Source organism: Camelina sativa, chromosome 13 (genome assembly GCF_030686135.1).
Source record: "Camelina sativa cultivar CO46 ecotype springtype chromosome 13, ASM3068613v1".
NCBI classification, from domain to species: Eukaryota; Viridiplantae; Streptophyta; class Magnoliopsida; order Brassicales; family Brassicaceae; genus Camelina; species Camelina sativa.
Genome location: NC_141892.1, coordinates 4,056,879 through 4,070,213, shown reverse-complemented (window position 1 = coordinate 4,070,213; position 13,335 = coordinate 4,056,879). Strand labels below are relative to the sequence as shown.

General features: G+C 36.0%; 3 protein-coding genes across 3 annotated transcripts; 1 reads left to right on the top strand and 2 right to left on the bottom strand.

The window, feature by feature from the left end:
* Positions 1 to 7,747: 7,747 nt before the first annotated feature.
* On the bottom strand, positions 7,748 to 11,758 carry LOC104735084 (uncharacterized). Its single transcript, XM_010454802.3, has 13 exons — positions 11,435 to 11,758; positions 10,851 to 10,897; positions 10,710 to 10,758; positions 10,568 to 10,616; positions 10,412 to 10,482; positions 10,226 to 10,284; positions 9,930 to 10,028; positions 9,414 to 9,471; positions 9,070 to 9,206; positions 8,886 to 8,942; positions 8,364 to 8,461; positions 8,091 to 8,272; positions 7,748 to 8,004 (listed from the first exon to the last, which is right to left on the bottom strand). The coding sequence occupies exons 2-13, from the start codon at positions 10,860 to 10,862 to the stop codon at positions 7,949 to 7,951; spliced, it is 927 nt and encodes a 308-aa protein (XP_010453104.2). The 5' UTR covers positions 10,863 to 10,897; positions 11,435 to 11,758; the 3' UTR covers positions 7,748 to 7,948.
* A 113-nt stretch (positions 11,759 to 11,871) lies between these two features.
* On the top strand, positions 11,872 to 12,711 carry LOC104735082 (uncharacterized). The gene is made up of 2 exons (XM_010454801.3): positions 11,872 to 12,279; positions 12,387 to 12,711. The coding sequence occupies exons 1-2, from the start codon at positions 11,872 to 11,874 to the stop codon at positions 12,567 to 12,569; spliced, it is 591 nt and encodes a 196-aa protein (XP_010453103.1). The 3' UTR covers positions 12,570 to 12,711.
* LOC109128515 (uncharacterized) lies at positions 12,631 to 13,024 on the bottom strand. Its single transcript, XM_019235151.2, has one exon. The coding sequence runs from the start codon at positions 13,022 to 13,024 to the stop codon at positions 12,821 to 12,823; it is 204 nt and encodes a 67-aa protein (XP_019090696.1). The 3' UTR covers positions 12,631 to 12,820.
* Between the last annotated feature and the right edge of the window lie 311 nt (positions 13,025 to 13,335).

The following is a 13,335-nucleotide window of genomic DNA, read 5'->3' as shown; positions in this document are numbered from 1 at the left end:
ATTAGATTTTCTAAACAGAGCAATTCCTTCTTATTCTTATACCTCAAGCATTTAATGTTGAATTATAAACAAAAAAAAAAAAAAAACAATATACATTCGAAAAATGATACTATTCTATCAGATCATATACTGTATTAATGTGTGTTTGTATAATGTAGACGCTGTTAGAAAAAATGACGGATGATTAATTAGTTATTAGATGATCCGATTAATGAAAATAACGAAGAAAATAATTATTATTTCCTAGTTGTCAATAATTAACGAATGAATGATTTGTTTCTTTTTAATTGCCTTTACTACTCTTTCTTAAAAAAAAAAAATTAAAAATAATAAAGATTTATAATCATGTGTAGTTCTTTCTTTATATATAGTCTATAGAATGTCAATGTCGACGAAAGTACACAAATATTCGAATTGGGTCCGGGACATTCATGTTTCTCATGAATATCCACTGTTTAAGAAAGTGTTAGGCGATATGTGGACGGTGATCTAGCGTCAAGCGCCTAAAACATTTAGTCGGAATTTTAAACGTTTTAGACGTTTACAATATAAATATTATATATATAATATTATATGTAAAATTATATAAAAATATATGTTAGAAGAAATAAATAATAATAAATCATAAACTAAAATTAGTAAAAATACATTTCTTTAATTTAGATTAATAACATATAAACATTTATAAATATTTATATCAATATAAAACTTAAAATTTTAAATATATATAGTTAAAAATAAAAACATACATTAAAATAAAAATTTTGTGATTTTAGGTGGTCTAAACGGTCGTCTAGGCGTCTGTTGAGCGCCTAGCGCCTAGACGGCACCTAGGCGGTCGCTTAAACCGCTTTCTTAAACACTGTAAATATCAAAAACACATGTTACCCCAAAATGTATTATCGGAAATAGTATAATATTTCTTGTACTAATCACCTCCCCAAATCTTAAACTATATTCTACGGTTCAGTTTCAGTTGGAAGGTATGTATATGTTCAATTATTTGAATCTTCCACACACACATTACACATACAAAAGAAACGAAATCGTAAAGAACAATAAATAAGACCCGATCAAATCCTCACCAATTCAATGGAGCGGACAAACAACTGTATTTGGCACAAAACTAGTTGTCGAACTCAAAAATCTCATTTCTATAATAATAAATTTAATAATATTAGCAACTAGTAGTAGTACAGAACAATAATCAAAAGGTATATATATTAAACAAAAGGGTTCTTTTATTAATAAAATAATTAAGAAAAACAGCTAAGCCATTTCGATCGATGCTTATTACTCTCTAGTCTCTATTAGTCTTCCCCTCCCGATCTGAACGGCGCTCGGAGGCCTTTTTGTCCCGTCCCTTATATGACATGTGCGAGCCACACGTGCCACGTCATTCTTTATGACACGTGGAACTATCGTTTGACCAACACGTGGTCTAACCATTTTCAAACATGTTTCTTCTGTTTGCTCTCTCCCTCGCGCCAAAAAATAAAAATATTGGACGGTGGTGAGAGATGGGGATATGTTATTTTACGAGAATGTGGAGATATTAATTGGATGGGGACACTAATCCTTAAATAGCGGATTTGTTTATTACTACTAGTATTAATCTCTCTCTACTTATTTTTATTTAAGTCTCGATTAAAGCAGGACCATACTTTTCAGCTTTCTCTTCCTAATTATCCTTTACTTTTTATATCATAATCCATTACAAATATGTGTGTGTAAGGCTGGATTTGACATAGTATTAGTATTAGACTACTATTATGAACGACTTACTTGGTGCCATATATAATATAATGGTTTAAGCTTAAAACTTATTTGTGTTAATGAGCAAAGACAAAATATAGAAAATGTTTTCTGTATATTATCTATCGTAACAAATTTTACATGTATGTATTATATATACTAAATTGCACTAAACCAATTCCTAATAAATCGGAATTTAATCTAATAACCTTAATTAATATATATACAATCTAATACCCCTTTAAGATGAAGACGAGTAAAGCTTTGTAAAGCTTTGGTTAAGATGTCAGCAAGTTGATTGTTAGTACGAACGAACATGGTCTTGAGAATACCATCATCTACTCGCAATGTGAAGAACAACCTGATTATCACAATACAAATAAGCGGGAAGAGAGAAAGGTACCCGAAGCGTTTTCAAGATATATGTGAACCACAATAGCTCCTTGGTAATCACACTCATGGCACGATACTCAGATTCTGCAGAGCTCATCGAAACCATATCTTGCTTCTTGGATCGCCAAGATACCAAGGACTGACCAATGAAGATGGCATAGCCAGTAACAGAGCGCCTACTATCGGGACAAGCTCCCCAATCTGCGTCAGAGAATCCTCTAAGCGAGAAGTCATCATCCTTGCCATAGAATAAGCCCTGTCCAATAGTACCCTTCAAGTAACGAAGTACCTTGTGTGCAGCTTGAAGATGAAACTTTCGCGGAGCAGATGAGTATTGAGCAAGTTTAGAAACAGCAAAAGTAATATTTGGACGAGTGATGGTCAGATACTGAAGCTTTCCAATCAATCTACGATACTGCTTCGTATCCGTTAAAAGTGCAAGTGTAGAATCAGAAGGATGAGCAGGTTCAACCTCATAATCTTCATCACCCTCAGACACTGTAGCAACTTTCTTCTTCCTTCGTCGTGAGAAACTAGTCAAAGACATTTGTTGGTCTTGCTTCATGGGAACAGGATATGGCTTGCAATCCGAAAAACAAGTAGTCTCTAACAAGTCAAGAACATATTTCCTCTGAGTAAGACAGATCCCTTCCTCATTTCTGGCAATCTCAATGCCAAGAAAATATTTAGGTGGACCAAGATCTCGAAGCTGGAAAACAGACCTTGGTTGATCTCGTAGAGCAGAAGCCATAGTAGAATCTGTGATTGCAATTAGAATATCATCTACGTATACCAAAACTACTAAGAACTGACCATTTTCTTCTTTCACGAAAAGGGTATGATCACCATGACATGTGTCGAAGCCAAAACCCACAAGAGTAGTTTTAAACTTCAAGAACCATTGTCTGGACGCCTGCTTAAGTCCATAAATCGACTTGTGTAATCTACAAACAACATTAGGAGAGAAGACTTCACCTTGTAAGTCAGCATAGCCTAGTGGTAATTTCATATATATCTCCTCATCGAGGTCACCATTTAAGAATGCATTAGAAATGTCTAATTGATGTAAAGACCATTGCATCTTAGGTGCGAGAGAAAAAATCATCTTTACCGTTGCCATCTTTGCAACCGAAGAAAAAGTATCAGTGAAATCAATTACCTCTCGTTGAGTAAATCCTTTTGCCACCAGTCTAGTTTTCTATCTCACAATGCTTCCATCAGCATGATACTTGTTTGTAAACACCCATTTGCAACCGACAGCCACTTTACCAAGAGGTAAATCACAAACACTCCAAGTTCTGGTCCTTATAAAAGCACCAATTTCTTTCCCCGCAACATCAATCCATACCTTGTCCAGCCTAGCTTCTGAAATTTTTTTTAGGAATTTTCGACTTTGCAATGGTATTAATGAAAGCACAGAAAGGCTGAGATAAGTATGAATAAGAAATATAGTTTGCGAGTGGATATGGGGAAGTATTATTGGTAGTAAGAGTATTATTATTATAGCAATGAAAGTCCTGCAAATGGGAAGGCAGTTTTCTCTGCCTGGTTGGTTTAGGTTCAGAAGGAACAGAAACCATAGAAGATGTCTCATCATGATTGTGAGGAGCATTAGAAGATGATTGCACTAAAGGCAAATGTTCATCAATGATTTTAGCAGGGAGAGTAATATGAGGAAAGAAAGTCTTTGCATCATCCGAGATAGTGGATGATCGAAAAGTAAAGATATCTTCATAGAAAATGACATGTCGAGAAATTGAAACTGAGTATGTTTCTATGTCTAATAGCTTGTAGCCTTTATAACCTGAGGGATATCCTAAGAAAATACAAGCGTTAGCCCTAGGGTCAAACTTAGTTCTAGACTTAGGAGAAGTAGAACAATAACAAAGACAACCAAAAGCTTTTAAACTATGATAATCGGGGATTTTAGAGGTTAATCTTTCAAAGGGTATTTGATTGTCTATGACCGGAGAAGGTAACCTATCAATTAGAAATACTGCCGTGAGAACACAATCACCCCAATACTCAAATGGAACCCCAGACTGAAACATAAGAGCTCTATCGACATTTAATAGATGCTAATGTTTTCTTTCTACAACCGAGTTCTGTTTAGGGGTTCCTGGACATGAATGATATGCTTTTATGCTATGTTGTAAATACAAAGCAGCAAATTTCAATTCATGAGCATTATCAGACCTTACAGAACAAGCTTTAGTGTTATATTGAGTTTCTACTAACTTTAGGAAACCAGGAAAAACACTTGTAACATCAGATTTCTGTTTAAGCATGTATAACCAAGTTAGACGACTAAAATCATCCACTATTGTCAAGAAATATCTATAGCCATCAACCGTCGGAACAGAGAAAGGACCCCAAGTGTCAATATGAATTAATTTGAAAGGTTTCTCTCTTATATGATTCAATGATTTAAAAGGAAGATGCTTCTGTTTCGATAAATGACAAACATCACAATGAGTTTTATCTTTATTGATTTTAGATTTTGATAATAACAAGATATCAGAAATAGTTTCTATCTTAGCATTAGAAGGATGTCCTAACCTTTTATGCCATATATCTGAATTAACTGAAGTGACATAACAAACAGACTTACCAGGAAAAGAAGAACTAGAGACATTAACAAGGGTTTTATCCAAATGCAGAATGTATAAATTCGCAACTTGACTACCTCTGCCAATCATTAGGTCCTGAGTAAGAGCCTGTATTACACAATCATCAGAAGTAAAACTAACTTTAGACCTCAAAGATTTTGTGATTACACTGACACTCAACAAATTAAATTTGAATTCAGTAATATGTAACACATTATGTAATGACAATGCATCTGTAAGCTGTATATAACCGGTTCCCTCTATTTTGACAGTTTGACCATTAGGAAGTCTCACAAAGGTTCTATCTAAAGGTCTATAATCAACATAAAGGTTTTTTCTCATGGGTAACATGGTGACTAGCCTCTGAATCTATGACCCAAGCCCTAAAAGACAACTCAGTTTCATGAGGTATAGAGGAAGTCAACATGTCGTAAAATATCAAATCATATAAAGAAAGGCACGTACTAGATATCTGTGAGATAGTTGGTACAGAATTCGAAGTCGAAGCTATGGCTTTATCACGGCATGAGGTGACACTTGAGGACTGAAGCTTAGTGCTTAGATAAGAGATCATCTGTTGAAGCTGTTCATTAGACATATCTTCATTAAAATTATCCTTTGGTATATCCTTCACATCTTCTACATGACCAGTGCTAGCCAAGTTAGTACTTCCAACATAATTGTTCTTCTTTGCTCTTGGATGTCCTGGAGGAAAGCCATGTAGCTTATAGCACTTATCCATAGTGTGTCCAATACGTGAGCAATGAGAACATTTTGGTTTCTGAAAGTTTCCTTGTGCCATCAAGACAGAATTCTGATCCGGAATCAAAGCCTGAGATTGGAAAGCAGTAGGATTGGAGATTGGTCGAGAAGACACTCCAACTACTCTCATCTTGATCCAAAATATTGAAGATCTCATTCAAGCACGGTCTCGGCTTCATATTCAGTATCTGACTCCTGATATTTCCAAATTCATCATTCAACCCCATAAGAAACTGAATTATCATGCTAGTATCAGCTTCATCAAGCAACTCTTTAACTTGATCACAATCACATCTCTTCACGGTTCTAGACTTTTTGTTGGCTAGATAAGTCAAGCGAGCCTTGCCTCAGAGTCATCACTGCTTGCTCGAGCTGATATCATCTCGGGAGATTATTCACCTTGAACCTTGTGAACAGATCGTTCCACATTTCAACTGCATCTTGATAGTAAAGTATACTATCATAGATCTCCTTACTCACAACATTTAAGATCCACGATTTCACCATACTGTTGCATTTACTCCAAATCTTGTAGTCAAAATCACTTTCGCTTGGCTTAGGGATAGATCCATCAATAAAACTAAGCTTGTTCTTAGCTTCTAGACTAATCCTCATAGCAATTGACCAGCTATTGTAATTTGTACCATCAAGAGTGTGAGCTACGATCATCAAACCTGGGTGATCCGAAGATTGAAGGTTAAACGGACTATCTGATTCAGCTGATTGTCGCGACAGAGATCCTTGGGTTCCATATTCCTCCGATCGAAGATTGCGATGTTGTTTCACCAAATCGACTTCGGTATCATCAAGAACAGTGGATCCATGAACGATCCTAGCTACAGAAGTCTCTCCTTCAGGTGTTTCACTTCGATTTCTCAATTTTCCCCCTTTTCGCACCATTTTCGCAATCAAAATGTCGTCGATGATTTTCCGACGATGATAGAAGCGATTTGACGGTGAGATTGTGAAGAATTTGAAGAATAAGAAGGTGAAATCACAGATTCTCGCGGAAGAAAAGCTCTGATACCATATTTGTGTTCATGAGCAAAGACAAAATGTGGAAAATGTTTTCTGTATACTATTAATCGTAACAAATTTTACGTGTATATATTATATACACTAAACCAATTTCTAATAAACCGGAATTTAATCTAATAACTTTAACCAGTATATATACAATCTAACAAAACTATATATAAATAATATTTTCCGAGAGGAAAATGTCATCCGTGAATCTATTGGAGTAGCATACAAAGATGGATATTTTTATAAGATGACATGATGGTGTATTAGTAGCGCGGCTAGACCATAATTTTCGGGTATGTCAACTGTTTCATATTAACACTTGGATTAGTATTACTTTAAGTCCATTATTCAAAATAAAGGATTATAGTAAAATTCAATTATTTATCTTGTGTAGGGGTGCTCATGTCAGAGTTCTTTACGCTTATTTTTCTGACAACGAACTTTTCAGTGTCTTAATCATATGTTTCCAATAATAATAAATCACTCAGGCAGATAGATCTAAAGTAAATCTGCAATGGACTGGTTTTTTTGGTTCTTGTATAAACAAAAGTGTACACTCTTATCTTATGTACAACAATGATCCTAAGTTCGGCCATAATCTAGAGCAAAATTTGAGTTGATGTTTGTTTGGGTCATTAGTTTGGTTATGTATATATATATTGAAAATAGTCTCATTGAAAAATACAAAAAAAATAGTTTGCCAATTACAACCTCATTTGAACTTTTTATACAGCTAAAATAATTGAAACAGCGAAAATACTCTTCATCTATCAAGAACTATCTACGACAAATTTCAATATTATATTATTATGTATGTTCTAGGAACATAATCTCTTAAATTGTGATATGAAATATCCATGGGGGAACAAGATGAAAATCAGTGGTGGCTCTACTATAAAGTTTTTGCATGGATGGTTTTTGTGAAAAGATAATTCAAAGTGGGTAACACAACTCCGGGATTCCTTACTATCACCGTAATTTCATATGCTGTAACACATTCTTTTCCTTTTTTATTATTTACAATATTACTTCAACTAGGATATTTTAAAATAGCTAATGGTGGACCAACAATAGAAAATGTATATATCTCTTAACCCTTTCTCTTATTGAACCGAACCTATTGTGGATAAGTTTAGTTTATCACTTTTGACTTTCATTTGCGTAAATTCATGAAGAATATGAATGAACCATGTTACACGCCATAGAGAACAAAACTTCATATATCCGTTTCTGTTTCGAGCATGAACAATTTCCAATCAGTAATAGTCTAACTCTAATCGATGAAGCACCACTATTTTAACATTTTGGATGAAGGATCACAATCAGACGACATCATACAACTAAGCAGCAAGTGAAATAGAAAAATTTATGAGACACAGCTTCAGCTTTTAGCACGGACTCCTCTACTGAAATATTTGCTCAATTTCGCCTGGCAGGTTTATCACAATATCTGCGTATGCTGCAATGAACAAAAAGATAGACACACCGTAAAACAAAAACAAAACAAAACATCACTCAAAACAAATCGGTGTAAACTAGAAATACCTTCAGGTAGTGATTGGATTCGTAAAGCATCCTCGGCAAAAAATAATCGCACAGGAATTGTTTGATTTCCAGGGCTTGTACACTGTTTCTTCGACTGACGATGCATTGGCCAAGCTAGAACTCTCACTTTTGTCGGCAGTTCACTCAGAAGATCTCCATATCTCAGGCTCACCATCACCTTGCTTCAATGCAAAAAGTTTTTTTTTATAAAAAAGAAAAAAGAAAAAAAAAAGCTATAACAACAGAATCATATGGATCCATGAAATTGCTCACCATTCACAATCATCTACGGAAAATTCAATCATGTGGTAAGGAAGACTGTTATAAAGCTCATTGATCTGATTTCCATAGAGCTCGTTCATAAGCCGTACCTACAATAAAATAAGGAGAAGCATCCTGGTTAACCTGTATAATTTTTAGGAGTTTCCTAACGCTTTTAGTGCATAATTCACCAACAGCGGTTATAATAACACACCCAGCATACTCACACCAGATAATCTGGTCCAGTCTTTCATTTTCATTCTAAAATAAATCCATCTAAAAATTATTTAATATCCTAATCTAACAAGGTTGATGATACATTATTGCTGAAATTCTCTTACTTTGTGTTAGCAGGTCACATGATTTTAGTACTAATTCCATTTCTATCTAGAGATCATATTGATGCGTTTTTACTGAGAAAACAAAAAAAAAAAATCAAAGAAGAAGCCAACAGGTTAAAAATTTAAGAGGCATGACCCAAAAGAACAAATTAAAAGGCCAATCTGACAAGCACAATCTAGATTGTTGACAAACCTGTTCCTTCCTTTCCACATATGCTTGCAAGAGATCCCCAACATTATCGATGAATTTCTGACACCGACAAATTTTAAACGAGAAAAATATAAGAAACAAAGAAGTAAGAGGGAAAACTGAAGATCGGGTGCAACAATGTCTAAGCAAGTTGAATCTCGATAATAGATCCAATTACCATGCTTACCTTAGCATTCGAACAAAGAAGATCATTTTCCAAGTCATGTAGTGGCAAAAAGAAAGGAATTGTGTGCTCAAGTACAATCATCTTCTCCAAAAATGACTTGGTCTCAAGCACACAGTGGTAAATCTCGTAAGTTTCTCCTGTATTAAAAAAGGATTAGATTATCATATACAGGAAGGGGAAAGGTTAGGAAAAGTCCCAATGTCTTCATGGAGACGAAACAGCTAACTCTCTTTCAGTAGAAGGTAAGAAACTTTTGTAAAAAACTCGTTATGATGACTGCTAATAATTTTTGTAAACCAAAAACACTTATAACTTAGAAAAATGCCAGTTATAGTTTAAAATACCTGCAAGCGATATTACATACTGTATTCCAATTCTTGCTCCCTCGAGGCAACATATCAACTGTTTAATAAAAAAATCAAATTTATAAGCAAAAGAGGATACAACCAACATTGGTCTGAGAGAGGTCACTCCAAACTTAAGAATAGACTGGTGTCAGCGAAAATTTTAAATCAGGAAAGATTATAGCAACCACAAAATGTGGGAAAGACATAACAATCAACATTCTCCAACAAAATTTATACAAGTATACAACCAAGATTGGTCTGATTGGATCTATCATATAGGCAAACATTGCATCAAGCCAAGATGAATGCACAAAACTATAGGTTTCCTTTGGACTATCCAGAGCTTTCTACTGCCATATGGTTTTATGATGTGGCCTTCAGTATATCTTCTTTAGGGGTATCCTGAATAAAATTATGGTAAAATCTGTGCTATCTAGACAAACAGACCTAGGGTACAATCAAATTCAACTTTCTACAGAAGAAATTTGTAAGAATGTAAGACCTGTGAAGTACCTTATTTCCAACTCTGTAAGTAACTCGCTCTTCAGGATGACAAACTAGTGCAAAACCTGCATTACCGTTATCTGCCTTTCTGTCAGCCTCCATATGCACCTACACAGTTCATGGTCAAGTTCAAGAAAGAGTCAATAAGATCAACAGATGAAAAGAAAAAGCTGGCACAACAGATTTCACAACATAACGACATAATTGATCTAGATCTGCCCTTATTAAAGTGTCTACAAAGCCCTCAACCAGATACCAAGGCCTGGAACACCTCTTTTTAAAGTACACAATGATGGATGCCATACCCGTTCCCTTAACGTGGCCAACAAACCATCATTCCAATCTTCCCCATCTAAGCACACTTCTGCAGAGGAGAGAGAAGACCGCATTTGATTAAAATAGATACATGGATGAGCGTATACTTATGAAACAAAAAAATACAGCCATGCAGATGACTGATCCAATTCTGCAAATCAGCTATCCATACCCACCCTGACTTTGGGATGCCCGTGCAGCTTCAAATTCTTTGCTCAAGCGATCAGATATTGTCTTATCAGAATCCCTAAAAATGAATGATTACCAAATACATAGTTAAAAAATAAAAAGATTGAGAAGTGAAGTATACAGTTCAGCAGTGTATTCCCTACCTAGCAAGACGGTTTGTCAATTCTCGATGCCTCTCGAGAAGACTTGAGACTAGAAAAAGAGCAAAGAAATTGACTAATCATCACCAAAAAGTATTAAAACAAAGAAAAAATGATCTGAACCACAACAAAAGCTGTAACTCACATCTTGCTCGTGTTGTATCCAGTCGGATATCTTGGTCCAGCGAAACAATCTAATTGCAACAAAAGCAAATGTTACCTTTTCAGGGTAAACAATTGGAAAAAGGGGAAACAAAACAGGGAAGGGGAAGGGTATGTTGTTTACCATTTCTCCCATCTTTACTTTCAGAGAGGTCCCACTTGACTAAGCTCCTGCCAGAAAGCAGAGAAGTTGATTATCAATCACTACACCAAATTTTCTATTTGCATACGAAATTTTATCAGTAAGTATTATTTCCTAGTAATTTCCCTAACACATTCCAAAAATTAGCTACCAAAGAATCATTTAGAAAGAGAAGCTTATCAGAGCTCTAAAACAAAACCATACTGCATACAACACCATATAAAAGTCAAAAACGAAGGTGACAAGACTCCCCAAATCTGATTTGTTTGTTTTGCTAGATTCTATTATTAAAAGAAATAGCAACAACATAAACACGAGTGAGAAGCAAAACCCTAAAGCGGCCAAATCAACAAGAATTATTATTACTCGAGAAATCAAACCGGCGGCGAAATCACGATTTCAGCTCAGATATATACACACGGAAACGAAACTAAGCAGAAACGAGGCTGAATTAGATACTCTCTATCATGCTTCTAATCAGAAGAGCTTGTTTCATGGATTTACAGCATACGAAGAATATTAACTCTAAAACCAAAAAAAAAATGGAAATAAGAAAGAATGAATACCCAACGACGGCAACGAGTAGAGATAACAGGTCAGATTGGCGGCGGGAGACTGTTTAAGCAGCGGCGGATAGAGTGTACGGACGTCGGAATGTGTGATTTCGCTCGGAGAGATCGAAAAATCTCAACCGCGAAAGGAGAGAGGAGAAAATCAGGAAAATAAGAAGCAATTTATTTCGTTTCGTTTTCTAGCGACCGATCTAACCGGGTTTGGTTATGCCGTTAAGAGTGATAAATTGCTCCGGTCTAATATCAAAACCACATAACCCAAAAAAACTAGCAGATTAGATTTGAATCTGATTCATGTCGTTTCAGGCCGAATTTAATTATTTCGTTACCTAAACAGTTAATTTAAGTCAGAAATAGTTGGGTCTTATAAAAGCCCATTAATAAAAAATCTTATCCAATAGCAAAGTCCATGTGCGAAAACTTCCTTTCATATGGCGAGCACCGTCTTCTCCGCTGCGTTTCGATTCCCGTTCGTTACCCGCCGACTCTTTGATACGGCGCCGCGAGTTAGGTTTTGTCATTCCACGATCCGGTCTGCTCATTCAACGATCCGGTTTGCTCATCGCCGAAGAAGATTCACAACGGCTTCTTCTTCTATGAGCCAACAACAGACTGGAGACATCGTCGATGCATCCAGCAACGACGAGAACTCGGCGAAGAATCCCGACGACGTCGTGGTGCAGTACGTGGTACTCCGAAGAGATCTAATCGATTCGTGGCCACTCGGGAGCGTGGTCACACAGGGATGCCACGCGTCAGTGGCGGCGATCTGGTCGTTCAAAGACGATCCGGTTACTCTTCACTACTGCGATCCGCAGCACATTGATTCTATGCACAAGGTTGGTTACTCCGCGTCCGCGTCCGCGAAACGCTAATTTTAGAATTCTGTGACGGAATCAATGGTGGATTAATTAAACGCGTTTTAAAATTTTGGTGGTCCTCGTAGGTGACTTTGGAGGTTAAAGGTGAAACGCAGATGATGAATTTGTCAGAGAAGTTGAAATTAGGAGGAATCTCTCATAAGCTATGGATGGAGCAGCCGGAGAATATTCCGACTTGTATCGCTACAAAGCCTTATCCCAAATCTCAAGTCTCTTCTTTCTTCAAGAAGCTCCAACTTTGCAAGTGATCACTCTCTGTTCTCAGAAATCCCAATTTCTTAAAATTTTTCCAATTTCTGTAAGCTGAATATTCATAATCATCATCATTCATACATATACTGTACTGAGAAATCATAGAACAGTAGACATGTTCTTTTGTTCTGTTACAAACGAATTACAAACACAATACACAAAGCAAGTCAGAAACTTGGATATTTACAATTACATAATAGAAATGATCTCTCGGAGGAAGTGGGAGGTTTTTTTTTGGTGGTTTCATTCAGCCATGGACAGCGAGGCGTTTACCGCAAGTGGAACAGAGATGGCGACGTTTGTTTTTATTAGAGAGAGGAACGAAGCAGAATCTCCATTGGCTATTAACGTCAACCACTTGAACCGCTCCGCCGCAATACGGACACGCTCCAGGAGCTGCGTACCTTCCGATCACCCTCTCGTCTTGATCGCACACGAACACCAAACACATCCTTCTTCTTCTTTCTTATTTTCTTGCTCTCTCTAGACAAAAGTCAAATTATGCAATCTTTCTGTCTGTTTCCTCGTTGAAACAGTTAGGATATTTTTGATTCCGCGTTAATATAAAAAGGTTGCAGTTTCATAATTTAGGAGTTCCAGATAAATATAGCTTAATCTAGAAGCAATTTTGGATTAGGAGAACTGAAAAAAGTGGATTAGGAGAACTGAAAAAAGTAAAAAAAAAACCAACGTCATCGTTTGAATATAAATTTATTGGGCTTTAATTTTCAAAGCCTAAAGGCCCAAATTTGCGACGATAAG